This window comes from Chiloscyllium plagiosum, chromosome 35, assembly GCF_004010195.1.
Source record: "Chiloscyllium plagiosum isolate BGI_BamShark_2017 chromosome 35, ASM401019v2, whole genome shotgun sequence".
Classification (NCBI taxonomy): domain Eukaryota; kingdom Metazoa; phylum Chordata; class Chondrichthyes; order Orectolobiformes; family Hemiscylliidae; genus Chiloscyllium; species Chiloscyllium plagiosum.
Genome location: NC_057744.1, coordinates 14,254,771 through 14,282,126, shown reverse-complemented (window position 1 = coordinate 14,282,126; position 27,356 = coordinate 14,254,771). Strand labels below are relative to the sequence as shown.

The window sequence follows — 27,356 nt, the reverse complement described above, 5'->3', positions numbered from 1 at the left end:
CCTTCAATTCAAATTGAAAGAAAAATCAATTTCTACCAATTTTTATTTTTTAAACAGCTTATGAACTTAAGAGTACAAAGTTATTTGATTGAAAAACTTCACTTCTACTTAACAGACAGATTCTCATCCAAATTCTCAGTTTTTAACTCCTCCTATATAAAAAGTAGACTTCATACTCAAAATGATAAAGTAAAATTGAATTTTAAAAAAATGTTACTCCCACATATTGGTGATCTAGGTTATACAATTCAGGATAGTTTTATAACAGAAGATCTCATGATTGGTTTTGTTCAAATGATCAGTAACAAATTACCCGGAAAGGAAAATGCATAACAGTATTTCCTTACTTTCAGTACACCATCCCTGGTTTCTTCAATTACAGTATCAGTGCCTGGCCATGTTCGAAGTCCTGGGACTAAATTACTTTCAACTAGTCGAAGAGACTTCTCTAAAGTTGATCTTGCTTCTTTATACCTAGAAGGAAGACGTCAAAGTTTAAATATTTGTTCTTTGCATTTTGAATAATTGTTAGTTTAGTGACAGGACAGATTTTGAGCAAGCAGCCATCTTTAAATTATAATTCTGACAACTTCCAGTTATACCCACCAGAGAAACTTGCCAAATACAAACAATTGAATCAGGTAGTAATTTAGTTCTTCTATTTCTCAATTTCAGAAAAGAACTGATTCAGTAGTTTGGCAAACATCAGCAACCAAAGAGAAATTCACCACAAACTTTGAAAACAAGTAAGTTCACCTTTGCCATTTTCTTGCACAACAGTACAAAAGATGAACCATAAAAGGGAGCATTTTATGCAGTAGAAGCTGAAACATGAACAGGCTTCAAGCAACAATAAGACAAACAGTGCATTCCAATATTCATTTGATTCAGTGCTAGAATTCTTTCGCCTGTGCATGATGTTATCACCTTCTGTTACATTTACGTCAGATCCATATCTCATGAAGTGCCAGAATCTAATCTTAAAAGGTGATTTCAAACTATCTTCCTACTTACCTACCTAACAATACAGGTTGTTTGCATCTTCCTCTGCACGTCCAAACATCTCCATTCTTGCCAAGTTTCCATTGCTAGAAAACTGATGTCAAGATCCTCTTTTGTATTCATTCATTCTACACTTTATTGACTGATTCTAACTATCTCCCCTCGACATCAGTGGCTCTCCTTTTAACCATTGCACGGCTCTCCAGTCATCTCCCTTCAATTAGCCCTAACCTTTGCACTTTCAGAAGCCTAATACAAACTCTCTGTAGCTACGCAATTGCGCTCTTGAAATCTTTATAGTATGTGCCTTTCCAAAGTGCTATTTTTATTAGTTTTCCGAACGTGTAAAGCACTGACTGACATCTTTCCCAAGACTTAAATAGTTTTATTCCTTTATTAAATAACATTTTTGTCACTAAGCCATAAATCACATTAGATCACATGACCATGTTTGTCATGTATATTAAAAATGTAGGTTCTAAAAAGTCAGAGTTTCACCACTCTACACACAATTCCATTCTTAACTGTCAAGTCACAGTCAGAATCAGATCCAATGGCTTTTCTTAATGTTGTTATGACATGAAAATAAACAGTGGAAACAAATCAACCTATCTCTGTATTTGTAACACAGTAAACCTAAACCAAAGACCCTGAAAATAGTCATTTCAATTATTCCTAACCAGTCTTTAGAATGATCAATCCCAGACTTTGGGTACAATTAATTTTCAGACACCAGGCTTATAACTTAAACAAAAGATTTAACTATTTATCAAATATACAATAACTTTTGCAGAGAGAAAATTAAGTAACATGTTAAGTTGATTAATATCTGTGCTTTAAACCTGAAACATTTACTTTCAGCCACCATTTGCACAAAACACAGAGACACAGACAGACACAGTTAAGGAATAAAGAAAAGAAAATGACTAAACTGGCCAAAATTCTTAACTGGTGTTCGCAATGCATTGATTCACGTGCATAAATATGGACTTCTTGGCTGCTTTTTTCTGAAATATTGATCAGGGTCAAATTCTCAGTTCACCTCGGCAAAGGAAGCAATACCTCTACTCAGCTTTCTACTCTTTTGACTTCAAGAAGCTGATGTAGCAGATTAGGCAGAGAACTTTCAAATCTTCAAGCTGTCTCGACAGCAGCCCAGAATCATCTCTCATAAAACACAGGCCAAAACAAATAACTGTAACCGTGGTTCCACCCTAACAGACTGATCAATTCCTCCTGAGTGGCCATTCAACAACTGCCATCTGCGTGAACACAAGGTCTCTTCCAGACTTGCCAGAACCAATTCCCAGGGATTGACCTCTTTAAAAGCCAATTTCTATTATCTTTTTAAACATAACGTTCTTCCTCAGAGTCAGTGTCTCTGTTAGAATGCTTTTAATCATGGCTCAGCCTGCAGCTAGCCTCCAGACCTGGCCTCACCAACAAACAAAGCTTGTTTAGGATGCTCTTTTCCTTGTACCAAACAAGCTTCCCAAAGTTCACAAGTTAGTTCCAGCTTGCAAAATTGATAAAAGACGAAAACTAAAAAAGATGAAAAGAAGCAAATATTGTAATAGATCCCAGATCCTGTCTGGAAGTGCTATTGTTGAATCTATTCTTGGTCTCCTCCCATTTCACATCAACACACCGTCCCTTACTGACATGACCAGAAACATAAGGCTAAACATGAGTACTGCTGACATCAAGCCCCTTATGCCTTTGTGCGCCTAATGGTGAAATGAGGTAGGCTAATTTATAGCATTCCATTAAAACTTACTGATGCTCAACAACATTGTAGATGTGATCTTTCAAATATTTGAAACCAAACATGTGGTTTCTTAAACGTGTATCAGATGAGAATAGATGCCTGAGACAATATTTATTTCTCTTGAAATTATTGAATCATACCTAAAATCAATTTTCAAATGCATTCATCACTGAAAATTAATCAGTTTGGATCTTAGACAGGATAAGCTCTGACTAACACAATGGAAAGTGATTGACAAAACAATCTGAAAAGTACTAATTTAGTATATCTGTCATTAAAGATTTGCAATGTATTACAAATTAACATGGTGTTTACTGACACTATGTTCACAATGGATAAACAAGTTAAAAAAGATTATTTTCACAATGAAAGCAGTGACAGTTATACTACCTGTTCCATTTGAGATAGACTCGACTGAGACCATAATAAGAGAGGCAGTTGAAGTGACTTGAATCTTCCTCCTTGAACTCTTCGAGAATTTTCATAAAGTGTTGCTCAGCCTCCAAAACATCCTACAAAGACAATAAATTTCAGGATAATTCACAGGTCACCCCTTCAACTTCATATAATATGCTCTAGTGCTGAACAGTTATAAGTTTATTCACAACTTTTTAAATTGCAACCTTTGAAAAATTGTCAAGTATATTTTTAACCAATATTTTAAATTCAATAATGGATTTCATTCAGCTTACAACGGAATGGTTCAGGATGGTTCAGGCTATACACCATCTCACAATTGGCAAGGAGAACTCTTTTCTTCCAGTGATTACTAATGGAAATGAGAAATAAAACTATTGTAGGAGTCATCTATGGAGAAACTGAACTATGACTATGAAAAAAAACACAAAATGTTCGAACAAAAAGAGACAGTGTAATTACTCCTTTAAATATTAATCAAAGTATTGAAATTCACCTCTTTGGGTGGGGAAAGAAAAAAATCAGGAATATTCATTGCCATCAAAATGTCACTCATGATGTAAGGTGATTGCAAGTTGAGTTTTGTTATTCATTAAAAACAAATTAAACCCTAGAAGATAAAATGCAATTCCAAGTAAGGCAACACACACAATTCCTGGAATGAGAAATCTCATTTTTACTCCACACTCTACAATGTTTTAATGGGAGATGATGATGTAATAATAGTGCTCTAGTAATCCAGAGGCCCAAGCTAATGTTCTGGGACAAATGTTAAAATCCCATCACTGCAGCAAGTGGAAATGAAATACACTTAATTTTGAAAGTCTGAAACTGAAGCCAGAATTCATAATACATTAAATTATTATTTAACGTTATAAACCCATCCATGAACGGCTTTTCAAAAAAAATCTACTGGCCTAACCCAGTCTGGCCTACAAGTAACTCCAGACCCGCAAATGATTGACTTACTGCCTTCTGAAACAGCCTCGCAAGAAGTTCAGTTCAAAGCAGGGGTGGCACAGTGGCTCAGTGGTTAGCACTGCTGCCTCACAGCGCCAGGGATTTGGGTTCAATTCCCGCCTCGGGCAACTGTCTGTGTGGAGTTTGCACATTCTCCGTGTCTGTATAGGTTTTCTCCGGGTGGTCCGGTTTCCTCCCACAGTCCAAAGATGTGCAGGTTAGGTGAATTGGTCATGCTAAATTGCCCATAGTGTTGTGGATTAGTCGGGGGGGGGGGGTGGACTTTTTTTCGGAGGGTCGGTGTGGACTTGTTGGGCCGAAGGGCATGTTTCCACACTGTAGGTAATCTAATCTAATCTAATCAATCAGGGATGGGCAACAAATGCGGGCCTTGTCAGTGACACTTACATCCCATGAAAGAATAATATTTTAAAAGTTACAGCAGTAAGGAGACCAAAGCATAGGCAAGAGGAAGCAGTAAGATACAATAAGAGTGAGATAAAATGCAGCATTTAGAAACTAACTGTGAAATAGTTCATATCTGCGCATTTATTTAAATTGTAAAATGCAAAAGGTAAAATCATATGAAGCGTATGTACACAAGTAGGTCAAAAACATTTCAGAAAAACAATATTACATTGAGTCAGTTTCACACCAGCTGCTATGGAACTGCTCTAATTGCAATCTTATAGCCCAGATCAAATTTTGTTTTGGTCTTTGTTATCAGTTTTCTTAACAGAAAGTTAACAAGTACCTTCCTCCAAAGAACCAGAAATGCAACTCTGCTTAGCAGTTTTCAGAACTTCCTTTTTCTGACCAATTTTCTCCTATTCTCTTGTGCAGACATTATGTGTTTCTGCAATTCAATTGGTGCCAGTCATCCAATGGACCACTGCGCACAACATTACAAGAAACAGAAGCATTAGCAGCTACTTGGGCACTCAAGCCTACTTCACCTTCAACTAGAAGGCAATTGATCGCCAACCTTAATATCAATACCCTTACTGTCCTTGTATCATTTGATATCTTTACTGCCTAGAAATGTATTGATCTTGAATATTCTCTGTGACTGAGCTTCTACAGAGTTGCTACCTTCTTAGTGAAAATATTCATCCTTATTTCAGTCAGAAATAGCATACCATTTCGTGAGACTGTGTCCTGATTCTAAATGGGGGAAACATCCTTCCTGCATCTACTCTGGCAAACCCTGTAAGAATTTTGTAAATGTCAATTAGCTCACTTCTTACTCTTCTAAACTCTAGTGAGTATAAGGCCAAACATGAGGTTTGACAGTGAGCACCAACAGATTTTTGTTTTTAATTCATTCAAGGGATGACAGCATCGCTTGCCAGTCCAGCATTTATTGTCCCATACCTGATAACCCAGACGGCAGTTAAGAGTCAACCACATTGCTGTGGGTCTGGAGTCACATATAGGCCAGATCAGGTTAAGAATGAAAGTTTCCTTTCCTAAAGGGCATTCATAAATGAAATCGTTTTTCCAATAATTGACAATGGATTCATGGTCATCATTTGACTCTTAATTCCAGATTTTATTTTTGACTTCAAATTTCACCATCTGCCATTGCAAGATGCAAACCCAGTCCCCAGAACATTATCTGAGTTAGGCTTAGGGTTAACAGTCAGCAATCACACCATTAGGTCATCACCCTTACCATTGGTAGAATTCTAGAAGAGTCAATGACTAGAAGCAAAAATTCAAACTAATACTTGTCCCACAACTAAATCAGAGAGCTCAAACTAATGTTCATGCCTTGTACCTGCATCGGCTGACAGTAGCATAAACCAGTAAGAACTATGAAGATGATACCTGGAAAAAAGACACACTGGGCCATCTATCAAGACTGGCATACCACACAAAGCTTTATAATCTCCTATAGTGGGCTAAAATATTTAAAATCGAGATCAATAACAGGGAAAAACATTCCTCTCTGACCCCGTTAGGTAACCGATAGCTTACAGATTATTCATCTCTAACAGATATCATAATACTGTTCTCACAAATTATTACAAAAAAAACCTTATAGTATTTCATAGAATCCCTAGTGTGGAAGCAGGCCATTTGGCCTGTCGAATCCACACTGACCCTCCAAACAGCATCCCACATAGATCCACTCCCCTACCATATATCCCTGCATTTCCAATAGCTAATCCACCTGCCTGCACACCCCTGGACACTCTGGGCAACTTAGCATCACCAATTCACCTCACCTGCACATCTGTTTCTCTCTTCATAGATGCTTCCAAACTTGCTGAATTTCTCCAACAAATTCTGATTTTATTTCACATCTCTCATACACACAATCTTTTGCTTTTATATTTTTGAAATAAGTTTAATTTGTTCAAATAAATCATAGCACAGATGGAACACAAAATGTGAGAGATTTTACTTCCTTCAAAGAAATTAATTGATATATATTGTTTGAAAATAAATGAGATATAAACTTTAAAGATACAGCCTTGGTGCATTTAAAGAGGAATTAGATAAACACACAAGGGAGAAAAGAATAGATGATGTTGATAAGGTTAAATTAACAGGAATATGAGGAAGCTTGTGTGCAGTATAAACATCATAATGGATTTATGAGGCTGAATGGCCTGCATTGGACTTAATTTTCTTTTGTAAATATATTTATTAGCAAGAAAAATTTTTTTTGACTTTACAAAAATATAAAGTTTTGAAAATATAACAAATACCAGTATAATAAAAAAACACAAATTACAATACAATTACTGTCTACTAGCCTATACTAACCTACCCTATAACACAAAACAAAACCTAACACTGTGCAAAACAATATCAATAAATATGTAAGTGACTAATAAAACAGAAAAAAACAAGAGAACATAGAAAAACACAAAATAGCAATGCTTGGCGCAAAGCTCCCAAACAAAAGAACAGGAGCTTTGTATATATAGCCGTATTAACACTGGGCCCCTCTTTCAGGGCAAAGGACTCAGCAAACCTAACCATCCTGGTTAAACAAACATCCTAGTTAAGATAGCAGACAAATTTGTATCCTGATACCTCAAAAAAGACTACCATGTCTTATAAAAAAGGTCTGTTGTGTGGTGCACTATGTTTGTGACAGGTGCACCATTAAACAAGACACTTAACCATATCCCTTTCAGAGACCCTTGAACCTCCGAGGAGGAAAACCAGGCTTACAATGCACCAAGCACAAGTAAATAAAGACTCAGAGTCGCAGAATTGTTTATACAAAAACTACTCTATCATAACTGCAAACAACTATTGCTACCAAAAAACTACAAAGCAAACCAACTATAAAACTTTGAAAGGGAGACTCTTCCCCCTACCCAGAGGGGACACTCGCCCTTCCCATCCCCTCCTTCAAGCCCGGACTGTGCCCCAGCCTTACGCAACAAAACAGCTAAACAAGGAGAAGATCCCTAAGTCAACAAAAAAAACAAAGTCAGGATAAGCACTCTGTCCATCCCCAGCTCCATGTCACCCTTACTTGTGACTAAAACAGGAAGAGGACAAAGGGAGACAACAAAGGACACCCACAAAATTTCCCATAATAAAATTCAGTTATAAAAATATAACAGGAACAACATATTCCAAGTTTTTTTTTAATAATTAGGGTAAGAGAAAGAAAAAAGGGGGGAAAGGGAAAAAGCAGGGAAAGAAGGAAAAGAGGACGAACATCAACTGTATTCTTCAGACCAGTCCTTCTATTTTAAAGCGTCTACAAAATTCTTAGCTTTATCCACTGAGTCAAACATATAAACTGAGTCCTCATGGCTGAAATGGAGCACTTGCAGGGTACCTCATGGAGTACTGGATGCCCAGGTTCCTCAGCCTCTTTTTAACTTCATCGAAGGACTTCCTCTTTCAGCTGCCGAGAAATCCTGGAAAAACATGATTTTTGACCCATTGTGCAGCAGTGCCGGTGACCTGGAGGGTTCTATCACTTTTTGCTTGTCCTTGTATGTGTGGAACTGCACTAGGACCGGGCAGGGGTGCTGTACCGCCCCAGACCTGTGCACTGTGATCTGATCGGCCCTTTCAAGCTGCAGCCGGCAGGACTCGATTTGAAGGCCCAGGAACTGCGGCAGTTTTCAAAGAATCTAACTGGCTGCCCACCTTCTTCATCCTCCAAGAACCTGACAATCCAAAGATTTGTCCTCTGACCTCTATTTTCAAGGTTGTTGACCCGATATTGTAAGGCCCGCACCTCCCACTCCAGTACCTGGCTCCGTCCGGACAAGAATTCCATCGCCGTTTTTGAGGCCTTGGTTCGACCTTCCACCTCTTCCATCCACTCCCCGAGGTCCTGGAGCTCCCGTTCATGCTCCTGCAGCATGATGCAATGGGTTGGATCCAGGCACGGATCTCCTCAATCGCAGCCCCAACCTTAAGTTAAGTCTCACCATCACCTCCACCAATTCCTGAGAGTCTGTAAGGTCCCCTGGGGGTTCGGGAGAGGCTGCTGCTGCGGCCTCTGGTGTTACAGGCGACTGTCCTCCCTGCTGCTGTTTGCTCGCTCTTTTTCCTTTTGGCATCCTTCCCCCTCCCAAATATTAACAAATGTGTTCTGTAAGGTTTTAAACTAACAATTCCTCCATGTAAGTTGGCCAGAGATGGCAAAAATAGCCAATACACCTTGGCTATTAGGCAGAGCCATCCACAGCAATTCTACAGAATCACCACCATCTTGCCAAGTCCGGACTTTCGATATTTAAATAAGTCACATCATCTAACTTAGTATAGATTATCAAATTCTCCTGACGTGTGCTCACTAAAAATTGCTTAAAATCTGTGAACCATCAGAGCATCACTTTTGCTTAATTTCTCCTTTAAATGGTCATTATTGAACAAGCTAATGTTTGCCAGTGCATCAGGGACAACCTTAAGATCTTTTGGGACTGTGCTGACTATGTTACCTTATCCAAGTGGCCATTCTCGATGTGGAAACTGGGACATGACTGTCAATCGGCCTCTAAACTGTGGACAGCATTGCAACAACTCCAAGTTCCTTTCTCACGTAACCTCAACAAGTGATACAAAGATAAAGCAAACCAGAAGTCAAATCTGAAACCTACCAAGCTCTACATCTCAATGATGGACAAAACCCATATTATGCGTTAGACCATCAAGAAATTTGCTTTTTTTAAAAAAGGAGCTTAACAAACCCTCCTCACTTTCAACATTAAATAAACATACCTGAATTAAATTGTTTCCTAGATATGATAATCCACAGGCATACTCGATGAGAATGTACTCCATGGTAGTCAAGTTATACACCTGCAATAGAAAATCAGCTGCAATTAACCAAGATGCAGTATGGTATTTACCAACAGCTGCAGTTAAATATGGAATATGAGAAACACAACTTACTCAGTTAAATATGTGGTGCAACACATTAACTATTCAATGTGATATGGAGGGATGAAAAAGTAATATTTTCCAAAGATCTTCCTGATCACAACCAGGTGTCAAAGCGGCTATATGTGATTGACTTCTGTATACCTTTCCCAGATAGTTTTTCACTATAAGGGACCTCTCAGAATAAAGGTGCCGCTGCACATTTCTGAAGGAGTCTTGATTGGAATCTTTTATCATGGGAAAAAGGAATAGAGTGGCAATGTGTGAAGGTTACCATCCTTGGAAAATACTGACTTATTCAGTTAGCATGTCAACGATGGTCAATGCTTGTAATTCCATTGGTCCCTGAGAAGCTCATGGGAGAGGGGTGGATTTTGACTCAGCTATCCAAATACTTAGGCTCTGCACTCTTTAGCCCATTTCTACAATGTCTACCATTGAAATTTCTCAACAAAAGCGCTGCTGCTCCCATCCAATAAATCTTGTCCATGTGCAGTAAAGTTAGAAATTCTTTGAATATAACTTTACAACTCATTTCATAATTTCAAAATTAAATCCCCCTCTATTTAAGATTCTTTGGGGAGAAACTGTTTACAAATGTTAAGATTTCAGACTAGAGACTGCTTCCGAGCAAGCATTCTCAGAAGGAAAATTCTTGGAAGGAAAATGAATAAAAAATTGAGTAAAGCCAACTTCCTGATTGAGGCGATAGTCTAGACTAAAAACGAGACTTTACACATGAAATGGAATATTTTTAAAAACCACGAAGTTAGGGCCAGTTTCAACAGTGCAAATGTTAGAAATATACACACTGATCTAAAGTATAAATCAAGAAACTGGATACATAGTAAGCTTCAACTTTAGCTGAATTTAAAGACAAGTCATCGAAGTGAAAAGATGTGACAATGTTCAAAATTGTGTACCATAATTTAAAGTACAAGTGAGAGATCAAATGAGTTTAATTTTTAATATTTTAATAATATAGGATACAGTTGCTCTAAACAACAAAAGTGTGATTAAACCCAAGAAAAGTTTATATTCAGTAGCGAAACGACCTTGATCAGAGAAATCATATGGTACTTCTCAATAAATTTTCTACACAAGAAGATATTTTGTACAGTACCTTTGTTGAAAGTTAAAATAAGATAGATGTGTTAATCATCTAAAGATTAAGTAAAGGCCTGCTAATTACCTAGTAATTTTGGTTTTGTTTTCAAGAATCGTAAGAATTGTACAATTTTATAGGTTCTTGCCATTTTTTTCAATCGAAACATAGAAACTAAGAGCAGGATTAGGACATTCAGCCAAATCATCATGGCTGACCTTCTACCACAACATCATATTCCCACGTTCTCTCCATACCCCTTGATGCCTTTAGTGTCAAAAACATATATTCAAGACAGAGATTGATACTTGGTGATCCAGCCTCCAGAGACTTGTGATTGTGAATTGGTTGAACACCTTTATGTTAATTTAAGAAATGTTTCCTCATCTCAGTCCAAAATGACTTACCTCATTTCCTGAGACTGTGACAACTAGTTCTAGACTCCCCAATCAACTACCTGGACCTAGTCTGTCGACCGCCATTAGAATTTTGTATGTTTCAAACAGATCCCCTCATTTCTTCTGAAGGGTCATCAATGCTGAACAAGTTGGAACATCTTTCCTTATATAAACATCCTGCTATCCATAATGTCAGCGCGATGAACCTTCCCTGCAATCCCTCAATAGCAGGTACACCCTCGCTTTAGGTGGGGAAACCAAAACTGCACACAATACTCCAAATGTAGTATCACCAAGACTCTGTACAATTGCAGTAAAGACATCTCTACATTTGAACTCATTATCTTGCAATGTGTTTCAATATACCATTTGACACCCTATTTGCTGGCTGCTCCAGTTTCCTTTCATTGACCGGTGCACGAGGACCCCCAGATCTCTTTGCACATCCACATTTCCAAACATGTCACCATTTAAATAATACACTGCCATCTTATACTGCATTAGCCACATGTTTGCCAAACATCATTTGCATGGGACGGATGGAGGACAAACGCTTTAAATAAAGTTAATATTTTTCACCAGATTTTCTTCTCCTCATCAGTTAATGAACGGTAAAGTCAAATTGCAAACAAGAGTTACATAGCAAACATTCCAGGCTGCAGGACTGCACTGGCCTAACAAGAAATATACCATAACACTAAAATTTGTAGCATTTTAGTTCTCAAACTTACTTTCTTTTCTTTTATGAGCTTCAGAGCATTCAAATAGTTCTCCTTGGCATTTCTAAAATTAGATGCCATCAGTGCCTCAGAAGCTTCTTTAAGTTTGCATTTTAGCAATCTTTCTTTTACCTGTAATAGAAAACAACTGATCAATAACAAAGCAGATTTGTCCTCATAATGAATCTAATCATTTCTTAATGAAAGCTGAAAGAACTGCAGATGCTGTAAATCAGAAAAAAAATAAGTTGCTGGAAAAGCTCAGCAGGTCTGGCAGCATCTGTGAAGAGAAATCAAAGTTAATGCTTCAGGTCCTGTTCTGAGGAAGGGTCACCAGACCTGAAACGTTAACTTTGATTTCTCCTCTCAGATGTTGCCAGACATGATGAGTTTTTCCGGCAACTTCTATTTTAGTTTCTAATTATTTCTTGTTTTGCTTACATGAAAAATGTTCTATTTTACAAATACTGTTGCTGTTAGATCATAAGTGAAGGCAAGAGCAAAACTTTTTTTATAACAAATAAATTGAGACAGATGAACGTGAGTGCATTTAACTCTATGCTGTTACGTACTATAAATAGAGTTACATCAGACCTTTATAACAGCACATTCTTAGAAAAATCATTGTAATCGTAATTTTTCAAACAATTTTCACATTAAAAGTGAAATATATGATTTTACTGAAAAAAGCTATATTGATGTAAAATGCCACATTTAAATCACTTCATACAATCAAAATTAGATCCACTTCATTAAAAAAAATCACTTAAATTAAAACTCTTTTACAGAAGTCATCTTTCAAAGATAATTTCTTAAGTGTTTAAAGTAAGTTAAGAACCCCACTCTGAGGTACATCTACTGGATGAAGCAGACAAGTGGCATTTAGAAATTTCCCAGTCATCTCACTGCTGGAATGACCATAGTCACCACCAATCTCCAGAGAACTGCATTTGCACAGATAGGGTTACAGCATTAGACAATGATTCTTGCATGCCTGCCAACAAGGCTTCCATCAGCGATCATGGAATTCCTCACTGATTAGTCTCAGGCAGTATTCAATCAGGTCAGCAGTGTCTATTCCTCGATAAAAATTGTGAAGAACTCCTAATTTTACCATTTTTAAGCAGATAATTACATTCAGATTAGTTATGAAAAGCATTGAAAGTTTTAAGTTTATTGTAAGCTCAATTTTTGGAAAGCTAACTGCACACAACTGTGATTGGAAATTTTCCAATAGCTATGTCAGAATATCAATTTCCCCTAAGGACATGAGAAAAAATAACTAGCAACATTGCAAACTTCATCCAGAAATCTCTCCACTTAGCATTTTTGCAAACTTGCGTGTCTACTTCAAGGAACAATGTGAAGAGTTGTAGGTGGAGTTCTATTATAAATCTAATTTCCATCCCAATAAAGGCTGTCATTTAACAGAATACATGACATGGACAAATTGTGAAGTTGAGGTATCTGCTTAAAATTCTCCATGGTAAGTAAACTAAAGTTTTGTTATTGCATTTGGAGTCAATTAAATGCATTATATATTCGCTCATTAGATTATAAATATATTCTCTTATTAGATTAATTTGAAATACTTGCTATGGATGTTTACTTTCCAAACATGTTAATTATGCCATCAAAAGAGCCAACAGTTCTGTTCATTAAATGCATGTCTCAAAGATTAGAGTGGGAGGAATGGATTTCAGGTCATCAGGCACTGGCACTAGTAATGGGGTAAGAAGGGAGATGCTCCTGTGTAACAGGCTTCATTTGCACCACGCTGCAACTAGTGTTCTGATAAATCAAATAACCAGGACTATAGAGGGAGACCAAGTTAAAAATCACAACACCAGGTTATATTCCAACAGTTTTATTTGGAAGCACTAGCTTTTGAAGCGCTGCTTGTTCCTCAGGTGGTTGTGCAGAATAAGATCATAAACACAGAATTTATAGCCAAATGAGTAGTGTCATGGAGATGTGATGATACATTAAACAATGTTAGATCAAGTCTTTCATCTTCTAGAACGAGGTGTGTTGGTTTCTGTTTTTTGCACATCTCATTCTAGAAGATGAAAGACTTGATCTAAAATTGTTTAATGTATCATCACATCTCTATGACACTACTCATTTGGCTATAAATTCTGTGTTTATGATCTTATTCTGCACAACCACCTCAGGAACAAGCAGCACTTCAAAAGCCAGTGCTTCCAAATAAACCTGTTGGACTATAACCTGGTGTTTTGTGATTTTTAACTTTGTACACCCCAGTCCAGCAACTGCATCTCCAAGTCATACATTAAACAATTTTAGATCAAGTCTTTCATCTTTTAGAATGGAATGTGCAAAAAAACAGAAACCAACACATTCCATTCTAAAAGATGAAAGACTTGATCTAAAATTGTTTAATGTATGACTTGGAGATGCAGGTGCTGGACTGGGGTGTACAAAGTTAAAAATCACAAAACACCAGGTTATGATCCAATAAGTTTATTTGGAAGTACAAGCTTTCAGAGTACTGCACCTTCAACCAGTAGACGGCATTATCTTAAGAGTAGGAGATTAGCAATTTACATGAGGAGGAATTTCTTCTCTCGAAAGATAGTGAATCTGTGAAATTCCTTAGCTGTCCAGGTAAGGAACAGTCCAGACTGGATCATTAAGAATATTCAAGGATGAGGTGGATTGATTTTTAATCAGTAAGGGAACGAAGAGGTGTGGGGAAAAGGCAGGAAAGAGGAGATGAGGATTATTGGATCAGCCATGACCTCACTGAATGATGCAGAGAACTTGATGGGTCTACTGGCCTACTTCTGCTCCTAAGTCCTATGGTCTTTGAAACTCCAGAGCTGCCAATAATAAATGCTGAAAGTTTACAGTTGTTTTTAGACAAAGAACTTGTATTGGACAGCGCAGTCACCTTTTTCCTCGAAATTTCAATTTTAGATTTTTGCATTCTTCTTTCATTGCCGAAGACACACAATTACTCTGCACTACTAAATGGTCAGCAGTGACTTTGTAGATTACTCCAGTGACAGATTGTCAAAGCTAAGTAGGATTCTATTCCTTTCCCTTCATTCAGACAGATGCAAGAGTTGCTGGACTACAATCAGGGGCAGAATTTTCTATTATTCAGTAATTCACAACTTTATTTTGCTTCTGATACTCACTCTCTTACTACAATTATAACTTCAACCCAACAAACGCTTCTGTTATGTACAATAATTAATTATGCAATGGAATGTATATAATAGTTTTCTTCAACATGAAACTTGAGTGAGAGGCATGGGCAGAAGACTGAGGCTTGTGTGTGGAGGATACGGATGTGCTGCAGCTATAAGCCTCGTTGAGTTTGCACGAGCAGGAAAGCTCGGTTACTGATTTTTGGATGAATGGGTCTTGTGATCAAGGTTGGGCTTAAAACTCCATGGTAAAAAGCAAGAATGCCTGCCTTGAAGAAGTTTTCCTCCTCTCTCGCTGCAACTCCCAGGTCATTTCCTCTGTTCTGAAGTTCTTCAACCATTTCCTGAAACAGACTCGCTACTACAGCCCCATTTGCTTCCTCAGTGCCTGCCTCAGAGCACTTTCGGGAACATCTCTGGGACACCCGCACCAATCAACCACACCGCCCGGTGGCTCAACATTTCAACTCCCCCTCCCACTCAGCCGAGGACATGGAGGTCCTGGGCCTCCCTCACCACCCTCTCTGACCTATCACCTTCATCCCACCCCCATCCACCCACTGTACTCTTTGCTACCTTCCCCCACCATCCTCCCTGACCTATCACCTTCATCCCCACCCCCACTCACCTATTGTACTCTATGCTACTTTCTCCCCACCCCACCCTCCTCTCACTTATCTCTCCACCCTTCAGGCATTCTGCCTGTATTCCTGATGAAGGGCTTTTGCCCGAAACGTAGATTTTACTGCTACCTGAACTGCTGTGCTTTTCCAGCACCACTCTACTCCAGAATTTAAAACTCCATGGGAGAGAGAAAGACAGGATCAATATGGATTGCACTGGCATATATTCTACACATTCCCTGGTTAGTTTTGGTGAATCTGGATCATCAATTAAGAATCTGTCACAAGTATCATATGCTGCTTACTCACCTGCCTGTTCCCACAGTCCCACAACAGCTATCAGTCCCCACAACTCCTCAAATTTTGTTATCATCCTCATCTTTAAATCCTTTGATGACTTCATTTTCTCTCTATCACCATGATGTTCTCCAACTTACAACCCATCAAATACTATGTGCTCTTTTTCAGCAGTAGCCTCTTTTGTGCATTTTCGCTCAACTCATGCATTTGGACCTGGGAGTTGAAACAGATATGGGAATAGAACATAAAGGACATTAATCAAGAGGTTGAAGGTTTTATGCAAAGTTGTGGGGGATGAGAAGCCAATGCCATTGAGCACAGGCATGACGACTAAGCAGGATAGGACACAGGCAGAGAACTTTCTCTTGCATTCTTGCACAACATTTTCTTACTGTTCCTACCTCTGAGCTCATTTCCAACATGTTCTGCTGTTCCTGCTGCACTTCCTTGGGAAAGCACAACATATGTTGCTTGCCATCACTGCTAGTTTCTTCCATTTCCTCAGACACTAAATTACTGCAAAACAAAGAATGTAACGAGCATTTCTGCTTCAAGTCAAAATGAATTATATTATTACATCACAACTGAAAAACTTTCAACTTTTTGGAAGGAAATACTTTCAAAACATCACAGCTGTTTATAAAACAAAAACATTATGATTTGACAGCAAGGTGATCTTTTTTCCAGATGATAATTTTAAATTGATAATGGAAATGAGATTAACATGGGATCTTCGTCTTTCAGAGAAAAATAACAAAATTACTGAACTTACATATATAAATTTCTCAGTCATTTAAAAATCGCAACCATTTCAAATGTCAGGTACATGGCCTGACATTTCTTTGCAAAGAAAGAACATAAGTATGAAAACCAAAGAAACTCAGCATCAGTGGAGAGAGAGCAAAGTTAATGTTTTAGGTCACTGGACTCGAAACATTAACTTTGCTTTCTTTCCACCAATGCTGCTAGGCCTGCTGAGTTTCTCCTGTAATTTCTGTTATCAATTCAGATTTCCAGCATCCGCAGTTGTTTGTTTTATATAACAATGTAAGAACTAGGATCAGGAGTAGGCATTTCAGCCCCTTAAGACTTAATCCACTATTTGATACAATTACGGTTGATCTCATCCCTATCCCAACTCCATTTTCCTGTTCACTCTCTTTCAACCCATTACTAGTTAAAAATCTGTCCATTTCCCCCTCAAATTTACTCAATGACCCAGCATCTACCACACTTAGGAGTCATGAATTCTATAGATTCAAGACCCTTTATGAGAAGTAATTTATCCTAAAGCATATACACACACTATGCATTTTCTAGCTCAATGAAATATGTGACGGCCATTCTTTGGTTGATTTGTCAAGGCAACCTGCCAGAAATAAAATTTAAATAAAACTGAGCTGTTATTATCAAGCAATAACTAACTGCTCCATGTCTTCACCTCTACTAATCTAAATCTATTTACCAACTATTCAACACACCTTTCCCCCATAATATGAATGGTATCTTAACTTAAATATCCTTGTGAATTGCCCTGATTAGAATACAAAATACATTGGCAAAATGAGTTATTCTCCAGCAATAATCAATTTTAGCTCTGCCAAATGCCCACGTTAAATTTGTAAGCATGTAAATTTAAATACAATTTGTAAAACTCTGCTTAAGAGTAAAAAGTAAAGTAAAACTAATTTGTTTCAATTAAAAAGCAATGGAGATGAAGTCAAACTTCATGATTTGTCATGAAACAAAAAATTGCAGGAAAAGCTTGCAGTTACAAATAACAGTAATTAATTTAAACACAGCAAACTTTGTTTTAACCAGCACCTTATCAAATGGCACTCTTAATAAACTAGCAAAAATTACATCTCAACCATCGGAAGTTTACTGTATTACCATGATTTCCACAATGTTCAATTAGTCAATTGAGGGTGCAATTGAGAAAGTTGTCTGTTGATAAGTTTTACAGTATTATTTAAATAACTTATGCTGTAAATAAACTAAAACAATGAAGTGTGTACTCCATGCATTACTAAGTGTGTGTTTTTACATTGATTAGTGGACCTCTTGATCAAGCAGAATATTTGACCAACCAGTGCACTCTTGGTTCCATAGGTGCAGTTAATAAAAAGTTTGCGGTAATTATCCAATAGCAATTAAAGCTATTAGAATGGCAAGCAATGTCAAAACATAGTTTTAGGGACTCATGGTTCATTCTACATAGTTTCAGATGACACCATTTACAGAAGTAAGTCTGAAGCCAATGAAAGTGATTGCAACAAGTGACAATCTGCAAAACGTTTTGAGAAGCTGTGAGATATTTGTTTCCATTATTGTTAGGCGCACAGCAACATGAAACTAATAACTGCTGCTGTATTCAAGTCCACAGTGCAGTGGCATGATCTTCATGAGCCTCTGGCAAGTTGAGCTGGAGCATGTTTATATATCAATTTCAGACACAATCTACTAACTTAATTAAGTCTAATTTTCATGTGTGATATGAAACACTGACTCATACATGCTAGTCTTGAACTGCCTCACCCATGGTTCTGTTGGCCATTCAAAAAAGGCTCCAAAATGTCAGAAATGGTTTCCTTTCTTCTGAGTTGGAAGGAGATGGACAGCATCTTCTGGCTCCAAGGAATAACTACAACCACTACCTGACCAGCATTTTCTGAAGACTCCTCTCCATGTACTGTGAAATTGAAAAGACCCAGGAAAGCTGGATCTACATCAGCAAACCAAAATAGCTTCCACAAATAACCTAGATGATGACGACAAGGCCCAAATATGAACTAGATTTGTCCTTCCAATCTGTATTCTCTCACAGTTTGGCTATGTGCAACTGGATTCAAACCTTACGGCCCTAAGCTTGTTTGACCACCTCTGCAGCTGACAGAGGAACTCCATACAAAGACTGCTGAAAATTTAGCAAAGTACTCAAAATCTTTCCGCAGCAGTTTTGTGCTCAGCGGAAAGGAGCTTCATAAAAATTAAAAATTGAGCCCTGAGTAGATTACATGATTCTTATAAAACAGCTAGTTTGAATACCATACCTTTCATAAGATGGTTGGTGTGTTACTGAGAATAAAGAGGTTGAGGACATGTCCTGTTTAGGTTTCACTGGTGGTGATGACACAACAGTTTTATGATCCACAAGGGAAGAGGATGCACCTTTTACAGGAGGTTGGAATGTGACTTGTCCAAGATCCTCGGAAGGAAACGATGGGATTTCGGTTACAAATACATCTGCCGCTTTTTCTTGCTTTCCAGGTTCTAAAGAATTAGATTGATTTGCAAGATCTCTTTGATTATATTTCAAACTCGAGTTTGACTCGGAATCAGAATGATCACGCTCAGATGATATCTTTGATTCATGCTTTTCATTTAACTTGTCTTCACTATCATTTTCAGAGTCAGAACAGCTAGCTTTCAAGTCCATTGACAAAAAAGGAATCTGTAAAATAATAGTCAAAAGTCATCTAGAATGCTGCTTTTTAATATGTAACCGAACATATGTGAATTCAAATCAAAGACAAGGTACAACTTAATTACCTTTATCTAAACTACACCTTAAATAGAATCAAAAAGAAAGTTTACAAGGGGAGACCATTTGGCTTTTTGTTAGAGGAATAACAGTTAAAATACTTTGTCCGCCAAAGTAAAGTCTTCCTTTCACTTCTCTGCTCTCTAAAAGATAATTATTCAAGCTGTTATATAGCTTTAATGGCATAAACATTCCATTTTAAAACAATGAGCCTGCACTGTAAATGACATCACAATTTAATTTTGATATTATGGGGTTAAAGGCATTTCTGACAAGGCCAACATTTATTGTCTATTTGTACTTGCCTGTGGTGGTCCTCATGGACCTCCTTGTCCTATCCTGCTTCAAAAATATTGTGTGAGGCAGTTCCAGGAATTTGACCAGTGGAAACGTGAAACAATTTTTTTTAATGCACAAATGAGACAACTGAGGAGATGACAATGATGCTTTGTATCAGTTACTCCTGCCCTTTTGGGGAGTCAATTTCTATGACTTAACCCTACACCTAGGGATGTCATTGCACAGCAGAAATAATCAGGTGTATATCTACTTCTTGACCATGGATAACTAAAGACAACAGCCTTAGTTTCGAAATACAGTGAAGTACAGTGTTTGAGATTGCTCAGGCTTTGCAGCACAATTGGATAGATTTTTCTTTTGGAAAAGTATATTTTCCAAATTCACAAAGACTGATTTATGAAACAAACTAGAAAATAGATGATATTCAGTGTCAGCATTCTGTTGAAAAGTAAAGAGAATACAGAATGAGTTTTGTCTTTATTCTTTCATGGTGTCTGGATATCATTGACAAGGCCAACATTTATTGGCCATGTGTAAACTATGAGGCTTGTTAAGCCCTTTGAGAAGGCAGCAAAAGGTCACCTACATTGCTGTGGGCCCAGAGTCACATACTGGTCAGACGAAGCAAAGACAATTTATTTCCTTCCCAGAAGAACATTAATGACCGAGGTGAGATTTTACAGCACTTAATGCAAGCCCCATGGCATCATTACAGAGACTAGCTTTTAAATTCCACCAGCTGCCATGATGGAATTTGAACCCATGACCCTAGAGCAATAACCCGAGTCTTTACGTTAATAGTCTAGCGATATTACTGTCTTGCCAGTTAGAACACAGAGGAAGCCATTAGCCATTCATTGAATGTCACGACAGCCCTTTATCTTGAGACCCTGGAAATCTTTCCTTTTCAAATAATAATTTAATTTTCTTTTGAAGGCCACAACTGAATTTACCTGCACTACAATCTCAAGCAGCACCTTCCAGATCAACGACTGGCTGAATAAAGCTAATACTTGAAATACTGCCTATGAGAGTGAATGCTGCAGTGATAAAGAGTTTTATGCAATGAAATGACTCTTATCATAAGCAGCATGTGCACTCATTGGTGATTATTGTTACAGGCCCGGACGAAGATGTGAAAAACAGCAATGAAATCGGTGATGATCTGACAATAATTGGTTGAAAGTATAGTGGTGAATCTTTGGAAAATAAATAGTTGTTTATGTGTCCTTTTTGTACACATGGACATACATTTGGCAGCACTCTAGAGGATATTTTATGCAACACAGATTCAAGGTCAATTTGCTAAAAGTCGCTGAAATACAACAATAAGTATTTTCGACCAAAGATTAACATCACCTAATTCAGCATAGAGTTAAGAACAAAAATGTGACCTCCCCAATGAGTTTCACTCACAAACATATCATTTTATCTTAACTTAATGATCTAGTAACTAGAACGGACAGAGAAACTCTACAAGTACGACCTCAGTTACATGCCTTTTAGCAAAATTTGCTGTAATGACAAACTAAATACAGAAGATGGAGCCACATATCAGACTTCAAAAATGTCTCATTAATAAAACATCATGGTACACCAAAGTACAAATTGTGAGATTAGTTTACTTCAACATGTATTTTCCTTTTGTTTATTTTATTTTACTTTTCTTATTCACAGTACATCTCACTACTGACAATCTCAACAATTGTTGTCCATCTCTAATTTTCCTTCTTGAACCATTGCAGTTCATGTAGTACATGCACAGTGGGGATGAGAGAAGAGTTCCAGGATTTATTCAGTGAAAATGAAAGAACTGCAATTTAATTCCAAAACAGGATGGAGTACGACTAGCTGGAAAACCTGTAGATTGGTAATGTTGTAGTCAGTGGAAAGGCTTTGGGGAGTCAGGTGGCAAGGTATATGCCAAAGAATTCCCAGCTTTGGACATAGTCTTGCAGCTACAGTATTTATATGCTTAGACCAATTAAGCTTCTGAGAAATGGTAACCTTACACTAAAACAGAAAAATTTTCTGACTGTGCACTCCAGCAGGCACCTTCACATCACCGGAGCAAGTTTCACAAGCTTATTTAATGTAATGGATGGTTATCGGATTATTTGACTTAAATGATGAATAAATGAAGCACACAAATGCACAATAAGGTAGTTAGATTCTTGCTAAGTAAGGGATTCAAAGACTATCAGGGGTAGATGGGAACATGGAATTTGAAGCACAAACAGATGTGCCATAAATTTATTGAATAATGGAGCTAGACCAAGGGGCCAAATAGTCTGTTTCTGTTCCTACTTTTAATGTTCAACATACGATTATAATGCTGTCCTGACAAGACAGTCTCTCTGTCACTGTGTCTGTTTGTAGACTGGAGTGGTTCAAAAAGGCAGCTCACCACAATCTTCCCAAGGTCAACTAGGAACAGGCAATAACTAGACACGAGACAGCCAGCGACATCTATGCCCCATGAGTGAATAAATAATAAATAGCAATAAACATTAAATATTAACTTTTGTGTATTTTACATAAAATACACAAACGATACAAATATGATTATTGGCAGTTATTTTGTCAAGATTACTGCCCTCAAGAGGCTCAAAACTGACCTCAAAGGGTACTAGTTTCATTACTGGGAAATGACTGGTGTTACAGGAAAAGGCTATTATGGTATTGGTGAAAATGGCAAGTAATTGATCTTCTAAACCTATATTATTGGTTGCTATATAATTGATTTAAACCCAAACGGCCAACAGAACAAAGAGAAAATAGTAAAAGTCCCAAAGCCAGAAAAACTCAGCAGGTCAGGCAGCATCTGTGAAGAGAAATCATAGTTAACGTTACAAGTCCGATGAGCCTTCCACAGAATAGTAAAAACCAATATGCAATGGAAGTCAGGAGGTTCTTCACAAAACATGCCATCCTAAAGAGTTCTGGGCAAGGTAGTGAAGGTGAAAACCCAAAAATTATTTTTGATATACTTAAATGCTGAAAGGGTAGTGAGGAGGAGAAGCAGAATTCAATGCCTCCTTGAAAGAATTAAAATGGACTTGAGACTTTACTCAGAATTATCTTCCTAACCAGTAAACCATGACCAATCTAAAGCAAATCTACTTTTACCGCAAAGCTTCCATATTCCCTAATTATTGAAACTGAATTTGTTTCTAATGTCCAGCAACAGCACTTAATTTCAGCTATGCAGACCGACGTCCCCAACAGTACCCTTCCACCGAGACTCTCATTCGTTTGGCCGAACTGGTCCTTGCCCTTAACAATTTCTCCTTCGAATCCTCCCACTTCCTCCAGACCAAAGGGGTAGCCATGGGCACACGTATGGGCCCCAGCTATGCCTGTCTCTTTGTTGGCTATGGAAGATCGACTGTTCTACGTAATTACACTGGCACCACTCCCCACCTCTTCTTCCGTGACATTGATGACTGCATTGGCACCACCGCGTACTCCCGCGAGGAGGTTGAGCAATTCATCAACTTCACCAACACATACCACCCTGACCTTAAATTTACCTGGACCCTCCCCAGGAAGGGTCCCCATCTCCATTAATGACGACCAACTTGACACCGACATTTTTTACAAACCCACCGACTCCCACAGCTGCCTGGATTACACCTCTTCCCACCCTACCTCCTGCAAAAATGCCATCCCGTATTCCCAATTCCTCCGCCTCCGCCGGATCTGCTCCAAGGAGGACCAGTTCCACCACAGAACAAACCAGCTGGCCTCCTTCTTTAGAGACCGCAAGTTCCCTTCCCACGTGGTTAAAGATGCCCTCCAATGCATCTCGTCCACATCCCGCACCTCCGCCCTCAGACCCCACCCCTCCAATCGTAACAAGGACAGAGCGCCTCTGGTGCTCACCTTCCACCCTACCAACCTTTGCATAAACCAAATCATCCACCGACATTTCCACCATCTCCAAACAGACCCCACCACCAGGGATATATTTCCCTCCCCACACCTTTCCGCCTTCCGCAAAGACCGTTCCCTCCATGACTACGTGGTCAGGTCCACGCCCTCCTACAACCCATCCTCCCATCCTGGCACTTTCCCCTGCCACCGCAGGAACTGTAAAACCTGTGCCCACACCTCCTCCCTCACCTCCATCCAAGGCCCTAAAGGAGCCTTCCACATCCATCAAAGTTTTACCTGCAAATCCACTAATATCATTTATTGTATCCGTTGCTCCCGATACGGTCTCCTCTACATTGGGGAGACTGGACACCTCCTAGCAGAGCGCTTTAGGGAACACCTCCGAGACATCCGCACCAACCAACCAAATCGCCCCGTGGCTCAACATTTCAACTCCCCCTCCCACTCTGCCAAGGATATGGAGGTGCTGGGCCTCCTCCACCATCGCTCCCTCACCACCAGACGCCTGGAGAAAGAACACCTCATCTTCCACCTCGGAACACTTCAACCCCAGGGCATCAATGTGCACTTCAACAGTTTCCTCATTTCCCCTTCCCCCACCTCATCCTAGCTTCTAACCTCCAGAAACTCGATCCCCTGACCTGTCCGGACTTGTCCGACCTGCCCTACTTTCTCCCCACCCGCACCCTCCTCTCATTTATCTCTCCACCCTTCAGGCTCTCTGCCTGTATTCCTGATGAAGGGCTTTTGCCCGAAACATCGATTTTACTGCTCCTCGGATGCTGCCTGAACTGCTGTGCTTTTCCAGCCCCACTAATCCAGAATCTGGTTCCCAGCATCTGCAGTCATTGTTTTTACTGAAAATAAATACTATAGTCAGTCTAAATTTGAGGTCTCCCTCAATATCTCCAGGAACATTAATTTGAAAGCTAAGAGCAACATACAAGTTGAATCTTTAATTCAAATTCTGGATAGATGGAAAAGTCTCAATGCTGGCATTCTAGCTCATCAACTCAGGGAAATCTTTTCGAATTATGCTAAGACTCAAATTGGAACTTCACTGTCAAACAATTCAGATTTGATTTGCACGCTATCAATATTAGTAAGTGCTTGGTTATGCAGAACCTAAACATTGCTAAAAGGACACAAGAAGTTGAAGCTTTTCATCTTCCTCTCCTGAAAATTAGGTTGCAAGAAACAGACTTATCAAAATTGCACCATTTTCTCCAACATCAGACGGGTTACTGTTTTTGGACCATCACTGATAAGAATAGGTGGAAAAGATCGTTATGAAGCTATAGAGGTGTATTGTACCTTTAAGAGAATTGAAAAGCTAGTAGAACTACCTGACATGGCACAAAGTGTTCTGAACAAGATAATAATGTAACATTTGGACGTACAGCTTACAGTAGCTAGGTTGCTAGGAGACAAAAATAAATTTCAAATTTGGCCAATCAGTTTAAATTATGCCTCAAAAAATCAAATTCCAATCAAGATTGAATTTAGTATTTTGATAATATTAAAACCAATGAAACAATCCGATGTTTTGGGATATAAATATCAGACATTTTGAACAGTTAGCCAGACCGGCAAAGGAACTGCCAAAAGACCAACAGATTAAGGCTGCTAGCAAGAGCTCTCTGAGAGGTACTTGTATGGAAGATATGCACAGAGGGGTAAAAAACATCAACACCGACCTGGAGAGAGAATCTACAGAGAAAAATGTACAGAGGAAACTTGGCAAAGCTGACTGGTTTTGAAACATGATTATATTTTTCTGTGAATCGTAATTGGGATTTTTTTTAAATTGGACTAGTACTGTAGAGGGGAAGGTAAAAGATAGGTTTAAAAGAAAGGAGTTGTAAGTAGTTGTTAATTAATATTCTCTGTTAGACTTAAACAAAAAATAAACTTGTCAATTTTTACTTTTAATATTTATCACTGGGATAGTTCTTCGCCTCTCGATTTTAACAGATTACAGCACAGGGTGAATCTTTTCTGTTTAAATTCCGTTGCAGGTTTAAATTAGCAGAGGGGTTTACCCAGTATTGTTATAAGATGTAAAACCAAAGTAACTGTATCAAAAACCATAAGAAGAATCCAGGTGTACCCTAGAATGTTACTATCTTAAAAATAAAGTCATGATGAGGAAATGGAGATCATGACATATTCAGGCAGGTGAAAAATGGGCAGACATTCAACAAACTGGTGGTCTACAGAAAGGTGGTGTCGTGGGCAGCACATGAGTTACCAACAGGAATAAAGGAAACTCAAGCCAAAATACAAAAAAAATTATTGGCTTGGACTACACAAGGATTTGTTGACTTTTGCTGGATCGGTCATACATGTCAGATAATTTTAAAAACCTCAGACAATGATACAACCAATGCTCTTAATACCCATTCCCACATTCAAGGAAACTTTTACAAGAGTCTGAATTATGATGTAGGTCCCCTACCTAAAACGAAAAGTGAGCTTCAGTATTTGTTGACAATAATACATTGTCTAATAGATTGCTAGAGACCATTCCATAACACTGTATCACAGCTAAAAGGGTTATATAAGAGTTACGCATTTTTATTTTACTAGATACAGACAACCCACAGAAATGCAACTGGATCAATGGTCAAATTTTACATCAAAGTTAGTCAAGGGAGTTATGGAAAGCTTAGGAATAAAACTTTTCAAATCCACTGCAAGCCATTTAAAGTATGTTAGGAATACACTGTATACTTACATCCAAATGTACAGCTTTCTGATTCTGTTCATTATCCTTAGTATTTTTTACCCAAATATCCACAGATTCCACTGTAGGAATCACATCATCGTCATCATCTTCACTTGATTTGTCATCATCTTCATCATCCTCTTCAACTGTAGAACTCTGAGAATCACTGCTTTGGTCCTTCCAACTTTACAGAGACATGTTTTTCCCAAATTAGACTTATAATAGTTCAAATTAAAGGTCCAACATTTACACAGTATACAAAAAGAAATTCTGAAATATTATTCAATATTTTTGGTTTAACTTGAAGGAAAACCAACATTTTAAATTTGCTTTACCTCGGGTCATCTGTCTCCCACTTCCCAATTGCTTGCTCTGAAAACAAACAAAAACAAGTTTTAAAAAACACAGATCTAAGTATTAAATTTTGAAATTTCAATCCCTAGAAAGGGCGAACAACTGACATAAACAACTTATTGCTTAATATTCAATTTTAGGTCCAGCTATAGTGTTCCTGTATGTGAGCCAGGAGGCCTGGGTTCAAGTCTCTCTTGCTCTGATGTGTGCAGTAACATCTCTGAACATGCTGACCAGACAATATCCATAACTGCAGTTTAAAATAACAGTCCCTCTATCAGTCAGAATTTTATGAAAGAGACTTTTTGGTGTCTATTCATTTCTTAAAATAACTATTCATTTCAGGCCAATAGCATCTGGAGCCAAGCATTTATGGAAGAACTACAACTGTACACCTGGGAGTTACATATTGCTGAGGTTAGATTAGAGTGGCGCTGGAAAAACACAGCAGATCAGGCAGTATCCGAGGAGCATGAAAATTGACATTTCGGGCAAAAGACCTTCATCAGGAATGGAGGCAGAGAACATCCAGGGTGGAGAGATAAGGCGGGGGGAGGAGGAGGCTGGGGAGAAGGCAGCAAAGAGTACAATAGGTGAATGATGGGTGGGGAGGGAGATTGGCAGGTAGGACAGGTCATGAGGACAGTGCTGAGCTGAAAGGTTGGAACTGGGGTAAGGTGGGCGATGGGGAAATG

General features: G+C 38.4%; 1 protein-coding gene across 5 annotated transcripts in view; it reads right to left on the bottom strand.

The window, feature by feature from the left end:
* Positions 1-27,356, bottom strand: part of LOC122540666 (E3 ubiquitin-protein ligase TTC3-like) — a 110,066-nt gene that overhangs the window by 44,741 nt on the left and 37,969 nt on the right. For all 5 annotated transcript variants that reach the window (XM_043676701.1, XM_043676702.1, XM_043676704.1 and 2 more), the window contains 8 exons: positions 26,643-26,679; positions 26,317-26,491; positions 18,892-19,292; positions 16,240-16,354; positions 11,752-11,871; positions 9,356-9,436; positions 3,161-3,282; positions 348-474 (listed from right to left, as the gene is read on the bottom strand). In XM_043676701.1, the coding sequence (XP_043532636.1) occupies positions 348-474; positions 3,161-3,282; positions 9,356-9,436; positions 11,752-11,871; positions 16,240-16,354; positions 18,892-19,292; positions 26,317-26,491; positions 26,643-26,679 (1,178 nt within the window). The remainder of the gene's footprint in view (positions 1-347; positions 475-3,160; positions 3,283-9,355; positions 9,437-11,751; positions 11,872-16,239; positions 16,355-18,891; positions 19,293-26,316; positions 26,492-26,642; positions 26,680-27,356) is intronic.